This window comes from Chanos chanos, chromosome 2 (genome assembly GCF_902362185.1).
Source record: "Chanos chanos chromosome 2, fChaCha1.1, whole genome shotgun sequence".
NCBI classification, from domain to species: domain Eukaryota; kingdom Metazoa; phylum Chordata; class Actinopteri; order Gonorynchiformes; family Chanidae; genus Chanos; species Chanos chanos.
In genome coordinates, this window is record NC_044496.1 from 10,165,436 (window position 1) to 10,177,632 (window position 12,197).

Genomic DNA, 12,197 nt, shown 5'->3' on the forward strand with positions numbered 1-12,197 from the left:
GTCTAACTGATGGTTGTCTAAAAATAGAGCAGAAAGTATTCTGCAAAATCAATATTCAAAACAAGTAGCAAGTCATGTAAAGTGGCCTTTCAAGAGAATTCTAATGAAGGATGTTGAGCTGTGACAGGGAATGGAAGACATGGATATTCCATTCCAGATTACTTTCTTTTGTCCTTTGTCTGCACTGAGTGAATGGGAAGAGAAGATAGACAGAGAAATGTAAATGGTAATAATTCTGGAGGAGACTGGCCCCCAAGTTAAGACCCAAGAAATTAGGTATGAATAGAGGAGTAGACAAAAAGACATGAAGACAGCTATTATATGTATATCTCTCCAACTATTTCAATAAAGCAATTGAAAAGAGAAGAAATTGGACATTAAATTAAGAAAAGTTATCATTTTAATATGTTGGTAAGTCTTGTTTTATTCCAGGATCAGTACTGGGAGTATATTGGGGGGGGGGGGGGGGGGGGGGTTGGGTTGAGGAACACATTACCTCAGAGCAATGCATGGCTTAGGAGTAATATCTCAATAGCTTCATATTATATATTTTAGCATAAAATAAAATAAAACATATTCTCATGTTGAACAAGGGGGAAAGCAATAAAAGTAATTTTATTAACCTTTCCATTTCAAAATTATGAATCAAAGAACTGTGTCCTGTATCAACTCTGTGAATACTTTGATACATTAGTTTCAGCACACATTAGTGTTAACCAAACTTAAGCTTTAATTTAGGCAAAGCTAAATTTGGTTAAAATGCTATATCAGTTGTCAGCACTGGAGACTCAGATAATTGTTAAAGAATTTGTTAAGGAATTCTAAGGAAAAAACACTTGACCTTTATAATGTTGATGATTGTCAAGCATAATTAAAAATTCAGAAATTTCAAACAAACCTGTATCTCTTATGAAGAGTTGGCAATGGACATTTACAGTGATAAATCAGACCAGTCTGTACATTTTGCATGTATTTTCTCTGTAGATCAGTACATGCACCCTCAACAAAACGTATGAGCCACCTTGTATTCACCTGTATTGCCCTATGTACATAGAAAGAGTATTTTACAGAAAAAAAGATAAAAGAACAGATATAGATTTATATCTGACTTCTTCGCTCTGGCTCTTAAGCAACATAAAGACAATTCAAAAGGACATGTTAGCCCAAATGCACATGAAAAGACACATGAAACCAGTTGCGATTCCTTTTCAATTCACTTTTTAAGGAAACAGTCTCTGTTTGTTGAACACTACAGAGTCTGGGTAAAAACTTTTGAAAGTAGCTTTTGTTGGGAATTTGACATTTTTGCTCCCTATATTCCATGTAGACAGAGAACAAAGACTAGGCTGAATGCCTCCATTCTTCATGGCAAGGTTAAATCTCCATCCAATGTTTTCTCACCTCATATTTTTCATTAAAATAGTCCATTTATTCATTTCATTGTGTAGTGAAGTCCCTTACATCATTTTCATACTGATCTTATGCGGTCCCTCTGTTGGACTAGCCTCGTCATCTGTTTTCCGTGGCACGTATTCAATTTCAATGTTTGGCTTTGCATTGCCTTTGCCTCTGCTCCAAAGAAAAAGCAGCACCAGACAGAATAAGACCACTCCTAGGAAAGAGATGAAACCCATTGTGGTGGCAATAATAAGAGTCTTCATATCAAATGGGAAAGGAACACTACTTCGAGTCCCGTTGGCACCATTATCGTTGGGTTGGTTGGAAATGAAGGCAAATGTTTTATTGGGCTGATGGGGCCAGTTGGGGGAATAGCTGTGGACATGTAAGTGGGCAAGCCTTGTATCATTTCCCCCAGCATTACTGGCTATACATGTGTATGTGCCATTATCTTGGATCTGGGCATACCTTACCTCTAAGGTGCCATCAGGAGACACTGAGACACGCCCAATGCTTTTGGTGGTGATGAATTGCTTCCTTGGGGATAGCCACATTATCACAGGGGGAGGGTCCCCATCTGCTTTGCATGCAAAGTGAACAGTGGTCCCTTCATCCACAAATGTCTGCAGGGCTTTATGGTCCCTGATCTTGGACTTCTGGCAGGTGAAGTAATTGGCAGGCAGTATGTCTGGGAAGTCTTTAAACTCTTTCCCTTGGACAAATTCTGGTGAGGTGCAAGATGGCTGCTGCCGGTTGAAATTGAGCCTCCAGCGACGGCGGAAGACCCACAGCAGGCGACAGTCACAGGCCAAAGGGTTGTCGTGTAGTACCAGGGTTTCCAGGTTACCGACTGAATGAAAGGCCGATTCCTCTAAAGTGCTTAACATATTGCTGGACACGTTAAGAACCCTAAGATAGTTTAACCCTCTGAAGGAATAAGGTTCGATAGTGGCTAGTCTACCTCCTACCAAATGAAAAGAGGTTAGTCTTTGCAAACTGTGCAATTGATTCCCTTCCACAATTTCAATGGGATTAAAGGACAAGTTGAGAATGCGAAGGTATACAAGATGTCGGATAGCCACATAAGGAACAGCGGTGAGATTACAGTTTGTGATACTCAAGGTTGTAAGATTGAGCCCGTGGAGGGATTTAGGGGTCAGCGTGTCAAGTAGGGGCCAATTTGCTATCTCCAGCACTTTGAGACGATACAGTCTCCTAAAGGAGAAGTCTCGTATGATGTTAATGCTGAGATGACGTAATTTGAGCATCAGCAGGTTGTGAAGGTGGCTGAAGGCCTCTGTAGGTACAGAGGTCAGGTTACACCTCTCCATCGTGAGCTGTTCCAAGCTGTTGAGACCATGAAAGGCTCTGTGAGAGATAAAAACTAAGTCATTATCTCCAACTTCCAGTTCCTTGAGATTATAAAGGTCCTGAAACATGTAGTCCAACAAGATGACGATTTTGTTCTCACTAATGTCTAACCGTGTGAGGTTACTAAGACCTGTGAAAACACCTAACTGAATGAGCTTCAGTTTGTTGTTGCGTAACCCCAACGTCCGTAACCCAAAAAGATTACTGAAGGCCCCTGGCTCGATCACAGATATGATGTTCTCATTGAGCTGCAGTTCCTCCAGGTGTGGGTAGCTGAGGAATTCCTCAGGGTTGATGGCTTTTAGGCGGTTCTTACTCAGGTCCAACAGACGAGTCTCAATAGGGATTCCCTCAGGGAGGGCGACCAGTTTCCGGCGGTGACAAACAACAGAACGCTCCTGGGCATTACACTCACAGCGGGATGGACACCCTGTGGCTGAGCCCGACAGCACTGTTCCTAGCATCAAGATCAGGATTGGCTGCCAGCAAGCCACCAGGTAGCTATGTCCACTCACATCGCCAGCCGCCATTCTGCTGGTTACCTGCTGAAACAGAGGAAGGAAATGTTAGGTCACATTTTGAATGGGCTTCATAATAGACTGAAGAATACGTGCTGAGAAAGAATAAAGTGAACAAATGAAAGAAAACCTAGAGAAAAAATGAGACAAACCGTTTCCTTCTGAATGAACACAGCGCTCTGATGTTGTTTCAACCTTTATTTTTGTCACAAAAGATTCTGCTCTCACCATTAATCTTTCTGTCAGTCCTTCATCCGAAGGTTTACTCTGAGAATAAGCAAATATGTGCAACACCCATATATGTGTGTCCAAGTAGGTAACCAAAGAAAAATAAAGCATTCTGACTGTGTCTTTAAGTGCTCTTAAGTTTTTCAGCATTTATGTGAAATATTGGAGCAACAGAAGAGAACAGTTGTTCTCTTCAGTTCAGTGAAGGCCGTGTATCATCATTAGAGGCTTGGGGAGAAAGAAAAACATGCTAAAATGAATTACATTGTAAATATTCTCAAACACAACCACATTGTAAATGAACTCCGCCCAGCTCAGTGATGGATCTGTCAATGCAACCTTGAAATTAAATAACATAGAAAGAGCAAGGAGAGAGGGGGAAAGAGAGAGAGAGAGAGAGCGAGAGAGAGCAGTTTATGAAGAAAGACCAAGGGTACACACTGTGCCAAATTCAAAATATTTGAGTCAGTGGTGCTTCTATAAAAGCCTTCAAGCTCTACTTCCCAAATCGATCAACCAGTCTCATACCAACTCCCTTTCAGCTGCTAAATAACAAAGACCTCAGTTCGGCATTTTTTTTCCCAGCATTCTCAGTTCGGGGGGTGGGGGGGTCAGTATATGATTTATTTAAAAAACAAGTTATCCTCATACATGGAATAAGAATTTGAATTTTTCAAAACCATAGAATAATTCAACATTAATTCAGCAAATGAACACATGTGTGGCTAATGTAGTGATGATGGAAATAATTACAAAAAGTGTATTCAATATTCCTAATGTAACCCCTTTTTTGCCCTGGTGCTATGAGGTACTCAAGAGTCACACTCATAAATATAAAACAAAAACAGGATCCTGGGTTGCCAGCTGTTGTGAGTGAGCTGGCTGGACTTCCTGTCTACCACTAAATTTGGGAACTTTAGTACTGGAGTCTGCGATGGACTGTTGACCTGTCCAGGGTGTTTCCCCACCTTTCGGCCAATGAATGCTGGGATAGGCTCCAGCACCCCCCGCAACCCTAATTAGGATAAGCGGCTTAGATAATGAGTGAGAGATGAGAGAGAGAGAGTGCTAGAGTTAGAAAAGGTGAGTATTGTACAGTATCTAACAGTTAATAACAAAAGAAACCTAAGAAGTAAAATGTGAATGAACTAAGTAAGTAGCATAGTGCCTCCACTGAAGAAATAATATACCAGTGTACCTGGCACGAAATATGTAAATCCTCAGATATAGTTACAATGAAAGTAATAAATGCAAAGAGTAGTCCCTATTACCAGTATTTGTTAAGCAACAGTGATTAAACAGCACACTGAAATTTAACAAATAGGCGACAATTTATTTTCCCCTTTATGTTCAAATGAAATAAAGGAAATGTGTGTGTGTGTGTGTGTGTGTGTAAAATGTATTTGAATAAAATGTAATTGTCAAAATATGAAATATGAAGTATGAAATATGAAGTTTCAACTGAGTTTTATGACTTTGGTACACAGTTGTGTGATGAACTGAAAAAACACTTATCAAGAAACTTTGGCAACCAATGTGCTCAACAGGCAACCCACTAACTGATGTAAAATGGCGCTAGTAATTCCACTAAAGGAAGAAAAAAAATTGCAATAGGTTAAGTGGTCAGGTTGCAATGAACACTGATTACAATGCAAAACAAATTGAATACGCAGTCAAAATCAGTTCAGGGAGTCTCTATTAAAGTTCGCAAGCAAGAAGACGATGGGGCCCATTAGGTTGGTGCACATGTGAAAATCCACAGTCCGCGCTATTCCCAATGGCGAAGGAAATCCAATAGAAACTAAATCAAAGTTCACTCATGCTGTTACGGTTGTGCTCACCCCAGTGGATGAAAAGACAGTTGGGCTTCACAAATAAAACCCTGTAGTCTACTCACAGCTTCAGCAGTTCCAAGATGTGTGGCAAGCAGGATGAAGTCACTCGAGGCTACATTCAGGGTTCGAATTATGAGGGGCATTGGGGAGGGGGTCTAAACCCCCCCCCCCCCCCACCCCCCAATTAAAACTTGGACCCCGCAAAAGAGGCAAAAACAATAGTTCTGGGGGGGGGGGGGGGTTGAAACATTTATATATCCTATATATATATGTTGACCCCCCCCCCCCCCCCCCAGTTGTCACTGTATAATTCGCACTCTGGCTAAATTCCTTTTGTAGCAGGCAATCCAAATGACGTTATTCCACACATGGCTTTGCTGGCTTTGTCAGCGTTCATTTTCACTCAGTCTGATATCTCATTGCAATAAAGGAAAGTTTGAAACACGACAATTCTACTTTCATGTACCAGCATGCTGCAGCAGCATTCTCCAGGGCCAGCTGCAGGGTGCAATGTAAAATTTGCAAGGAGGCGAACGTGTATGTTATGATTAGGCTTAGGTACGGAGCCCACGTATATGGAGCCCCCTAAGGTTCATGGTGGGGATTATTTTTTTGAGCTACTTTTGCGTTCCCTCGCAAAGTTTGCCTCTCACTACAGCTACACGTAGGCTACCTTTCCGTACAACTTTTCATGTTGCCCTGGCAGTAAAACTATATCCGCATATTTAATGCCAAGTTTAAAGTAAAATTCTATGAGATGATCCATTGTCGCGTTTCATGTTAAGAGTGGCAAAAAGAGCAAGAGTAGTGAGATCGGAAAAGTATTGCGAGGGAACACAAAAGCATTGTGAGGGAACGCAAAAGAAGCTAAAAAAGAAATTCCCGTCATAACTCTTAGGGATCTCCGTAACGTAATATACAAACAACTAAACAAAAGAAAAAAGAAAGGGATTATGGTAATTGCAGTAATTTTCAGTATACACGGTATATGGTGTTAATATTATTTTAGATATTATGACATTATTGATATTAGAAAGGCATTAATAAAATAAATCCTTTTCTAAAGGGCCTTATACTAATCATAGAAAAGATTTTAGTTTAAAAATGGACACACTGCAATATTGGTTAAATGCATTGCACACAAAAAAAGCATTTATATATGACCATCAAGATCCCATGTCTTATGAGTCCCATCGAGTAGAGTGAATATTGCATGTTTCTTAAAAACAGTGTGTGCTTCATTAAAAAACAGTATTAAATATCAAACTGTACTGTTGATTATTCTTCTGAAATGCAACGTCTTCAAGGCAGCTCGCTTAAATATGTATTTATTTATTCCAGTGAAATATGCTCTGGGGAGAAATGTTGTGCTGTGATAAAAGTCCACCCGCTGTAAGGCAGCCGGGATGAGCTGAAACCCCTGCAAGAAGAGGATAGAGAGGAGGCCTGTACACCCAGCCATCTGTTTTTCCTGCAGTCACTCTGCAGTGGAAAGACAATGCCATCCACAGCGTTTGAGGTACAGCGTATCACGTCTGAGTGGGAGTTTCTCCAGCTCTGTGAAATTAAAAGAGTAGCTCCCATAGCAACGTTTTGCCATCACAGCTCCTAAATGTGGCCAAAAGTGCTGTTATATGCTTAAGAGTACTTAACATTTAAATCTCTTGAGTTTAATCCACACAGCTCTTGTGATGAAGCAGAAAATGCTGTAGATGTTGTTTCCCCCATTGATTATTCTACTCAGAGAGCAGGTGGACTGAAGATCATGGTTTAAATGGATGAGCAGGATGTTAATCGTTAATCGTTTTAATCATTCAGCATTTAGCAATGATCCTGTGTGTCATGAGCTGCATGACATTTAGCACCTCTGCACACTAAATACACAGAATTACATTTTACCTAATCATGTATGTTTATGTAAAAGTAGCAAAGCAATACTGACAACTGATAATAAAAAAAAATAATGCCTCTAATAATGCTTCCATCTCTGAAACACTAGGTACTAAGTTTCTGTCCTAAACTATGGATAATCCCACACTTACACATACACACACACATCCACATCCACATACATATACAGAGACAGACACAGACACACACATGCATGTGCACACACACACACACACACACACACACACACACACACGCACATACACACACGCGCACAACCATGTACACACACAAGGTCTGCACACATGCACTGGCAAGGTCACCATGAGGTCTGCCACACCCAGTGAAATTCAATAAATCATGTAAACCTGAGGAACTCCACAGGATAACACAAGCATTTGAGAAATGTTGTTTGTATCAGTTATATTGACAACTGAGCATCTTCAAACTGCATCAGAAAAATTAACCTGCTTTTCAAGATTGGGAATGAGTGGCCTGTTGTATCAAAAGCAATACTAAGCTACTAATAAAAATGTTTGGGTTAATGTCACCGACCATTTTCACTAAGACACTTATGAGACTGGAGCTCTGATTTGATTTTTTTTTCTTTGATATTCTTTTCATTAAGAAGAGCCCTAACTTCAAACTTCAAATTTATTAGATCAAAGCTCTAAAGGTTCCTTTTTCCCCAAATAGGGCTTCCAGTAAGGTAGATCTGAGAGCACCTAGAAAAATAACAATTTAAATCTATGAATCCTCTCAGACGTAAACCTGACATGAGGAGAGTTTGTTATATATGCCCTCTTACACCCCAGTGCACCTGTTTCTTCCTCTCTAAAGTTGTATCTGTCAAATTTCACCATGACTCTTGGCTGTTATGATGCTAGCTTTAAATTTCGTTTCATTCAGCTGACATTGACATTTGGAAAACAGCTATATGAGATGGTTCGAAAGACAGACATGGAGTCATTTATAGCACTGATTCCTGCGTGGTCTCCAAACAAAATATGCTGAAATAGTTTGAGGTTGATGATCAAAAAAATACTTTTTGACCTCCTTATGGAAGTTCATAAATGACATTCAAAACGTTCAAGCAAAATACAATGTGAATAAAATACAAATTAAATTGTGTTTATCTATATGTTACACGTTGAAATGTAATGCAGTGTGCAGTGTTCTTCACAAAAGCCTTAATTTACTATGGTCATGCAACTGTAATACATGGAGTTAAAATTACCTACAATGGTTTCACCGATCATAATTAAAACACAGTAATATCCCGAGTTAGCGCTTGTATTTAAATTTATTGTTATAACACTGCAGTGCTCCCACTGGTTATAATAAAGCCGCTCATGGGCTGCGATATGAATATGTTTAACAACTGTTTAAAGCCAACCATAAAATGTGTGCCTCTGTTTCTTGGCTAACCTCTCAATTTTAATTACACACCCCAAAGGCAGAGAAGTGAGTTGATGGGGAAAGTCATTATACAAAATTCCAACCAGCAACAGAATATTTTTGCAAGCACTCCAAATATGTGGGAGACAAACAACAGGGCATTAATATGAGACAGCAAATAGCTGACACACACAAACACTCACACACACACGCCCACTCCCAAACCCACACACACGCACATACACACACGAACATATACACATACGCATACAAAGTCCACTATTCACTCAGCAAGGTTTCTGAAAAACCTTCAGACTCTGGCCTTGTGTCACAGGGCCCTCTCTTTAGCAGTGGGCAGAAGTCTTTTAATACCCACATCATTCACTGACTCTTAAAGTGGTTTGTAATTGCCATTTTAACTCCTTTCCCCTGTTTGGTAGCTAGCATTGCAGTGCACAGTCGCATTAGTGCACTAATTCTCTGATTTACAAAATACATACAGTTTCCAGCTGACATTCTGTGGAGCACAAATGGACACTGCGATTTTGGTGGAAACATTTAAACCATTTATTGCACTCGGTTGTTCATTAAAAGACACGCTTTTTTTTTTTCTTTTTCTGCTTGGTTTTTCTGATCTGTGCCTGACACAAACCTGAGCTTTAACATTTGGTGTGAGTTAGTGGTGCCTATTTCATTCGTTTCTTAGATCAGAAAAAAAAAAACATTTTCATGACATATGTTAACATTCAATGCTGGCACCATTGTAGAATGAATATACCTGAGAGCACTTTGTCAGTAAAATGTGTTGCGCCCACTGATATATTTTGTACACTGACATCACTTGCAATTGGCAACATATTTTATTAAAGGTGGTGAAAAGTGTGTTTCTGAAGGGTGTCATTATAGTTAGAGGAGGAGTGTGCGTGCTAATGTGGCACAATCATCTTTTTGTCTTAAGATCTGGTTTGTTCCTCTTTGCCTTAATTTATCTATTTATTTATTTATTTCAGTGAAGTAGACCAGATGCTGTATGCAAACACTCCATGTAATTGGTTTAGGTAGTTTATTAACAAGAGTAAGAAAAGTAGCAACTAAAATTGCTGAATTTGTTCTCTGGATAGCTGGAAACCGAACCTTAACAAAAAAAAAAAAAAATCAAGCAAGAGAAAAAAAAAAAGTGAATCATTGATGAAACGGCACTATGACTGTGCAACAATATAGCCATTTATCCAAAATATGGTCAAACCCAGACAAGCAAAGACCTCATCAAAAGCATCCATTCGGAGCATTTGAGACATAGAGAAGTGCCCTAATGTTTATATACTTGTGTAACATGAAATTAGAGGTTTTACCTATGTTATACTCATTAGCAATTAGATAAGGAACAACATTTTATGTAAAAACAAGTATTGTCTCCTTTAGATACCCATTTCATACTAACTATTATTGTAAAATGTGGTAAGCACATATGGTGGGCACGTTTTATAAGCTGTTATGGATAATATGTAAAGACTTTTAAATGTGTCACTAAGTTCCCCTGAATCAGTGACTGCTTCCTTGTTTTTTTCCTGTGTTCCAATCATATATTTGCAATGTATGCAGACTCTTCACAGTTCATTAACTTGTTTCTAAACTGCAGCGCAGCCACATCAAGAGCTGGATTTTGAGTTGTAGTGATTAGTATTTCTGCAATGACCTGTCCAGGGTGTTTTCCGGCCTTTCGCCCAACGAGCGTTGGGATAGGCTCCAGCATCCCCTGCGACCCTAATTAGGATAAGCGGCTTAGAAAATGAATGAATGCATGATTAGTATGTGTCTTGAAGCAGTGCCGAAGTGTTTCCCTTTCTCTCTCTACCTCTAAATTCATACCTGAGAAACAGGTGTGTGGAATCAGAGGGCAAAAAAAAAAAAACCCCTCAGATCTGAGGGGCTTCTGGTATGACCCCCTGGTATTGATCTTGCTGTCAAATGCAAGACTGCTAAATAAAATGTTGAGTATACAGATATTGCAGATATTCAGGAGAGCATGGGGGGTGAGAGGGGGGGGTGGGGTAAAACTGTGGTGGGGTAGCAAGGGCAATGTGTAGACTAGAATATGGATGAAGATTTTATTTACCGCATCTCCAGTGGGCCATATTTGACTGACAGATATTTTGCCATATGTTTCATATCTTGGTTGGAGATATTGTTGCTCTACTGATTGATCATTTTCAGTGTCAAGGTTTCATGCTTTTCCAAAGATACAGTAAATAGTAAAGTGTTAAAGGTGTTGGGCTTTTAAACATTTATTTGAAGCTTGGACCAGTTTAGTGTTGCATAAAACACCAGGATTTTCATTCATGCTATGCAAATGCTAGCTATCTAAAAGACTACTTAGCATGAGTCAAGTAACTCGTATAGTGTTCTGGTTGGTGAGGCAGACTGAATATGCTGGATCTACAGGAGAAAAATAAATCAGTTAAATACAGCATGATTGTATAAATAAGGAGATATGACCCCACTCTCAAAAACGGATTGGGATGCTGTTTCTGGAGGAAAATCTTGTTTTGGCAACGATATGCAGTGTCTCTTTTAATAAGCCATCGGTTATTTTTAGGAAACTAATCATTTTTTTCGGTTCTGCTGGAAACAATTTTTGTCTGCCTGCTCGTTTCCTATTTTGGTTATTTTGATTTTTTTTTTTTTTTATTGTTATTATTTGTTCGCTGCATATTGGCTGCAAAATGGCAAAAAGCAATCATTGTGATTCCTGAAATAGATCATCTAATTATTATGAAATTCACCTTTCATTTTATCCATATAACTATTCTGGTCTCATAAGAACATATATCTCATCGCTGAAAACGTCCTGTAATTTGGCTCACACAAAGTAAAAAGTAATTGTATGCTGACAGGTCCAGCTTAAGATGGTAAAATCGATAAAACCATGAGGAACTGAAATTAACACCACCAACCACTCAAACCATTTGGAAAGACAAACTGGTGAGAGGTAAAAAAAAGTCAGATGCTGGATACATAATAAAAATTATTATATTAATTATTTGATAAATTTCTTCTACATTAACAATGTTCTGAATAAAAAGAAGCCAATTTCAACCTGCTAGTAATTCCATTAAGCAGCCAAGCAATTTGTGCTCTTGAAGAGAAGTTTGTATACGGCCACATGATTCTGCTCATTTATTCTGGCGTTCATTTTGCTTTTTGTAAACAACCATGAACTGTTGCGCACCTTGATCAAAACATTCTCTGCAATAAGCTAGCATACGAAAGCGTTGGTTTGGGATTTGGGTGTTAAATTGTGTTCAGCTCTTCTTCTTCCTCTTCTTCTTCTTCTTTTAAAGGTCTGATGTGTTCTTTGCCAGTTTATTGGATCTCTCAGCATGTATTATGCCAATGCCATTGTTTATTATCAAAAGTATTCCTTAAAGTATTAAAAAACAAAACAAAACTATGTTATGACGCATTCATAACATAATTCAAAGAACTGTCCCAGCACACTTGCAGTTTAAGCGCAGTTTTACCGCAGTAGGCTAGATTCTTGGAACAATAATTACTTTGT

The 12,197-nt window shown here is 39.1% G+C and overlaps 1 protein-coding gene across 1 annotated transcript; it reads right to left on the reverse strand.

Annotated features, from left to right (window-relative positions):
• Positions 1-1,457: 1,457 nt before the first annotated feature.
• Positions 1,458-3,317, reverse strand: lingo1b (leucine rich repeat and Ig domain containing 1b). The gene has a single exon (XM_030766291.1). The coding sequence runs from the start codon at positions 3,297-3,299 to the stop codon at positions 1,458-1,460; it is 1,842 nt and encodes a 613-aa protein (XP_030622151.1). The 5' UTR covers positions 3,300-3,317.
• Between the last annotated feature and the right edge of the window lie 8,880 nt (positions 3,318-12,197).

What these genes read in the sequence shown, in the direction of transcription:
- lingo1b (XM_030766291.1), bottom strand. Translation starts at nt 3,299, where the DNA reads ATGGCGGCTGGCGATGTGAGTGGACATAGCTACCTGGTGGCTTGCTGG.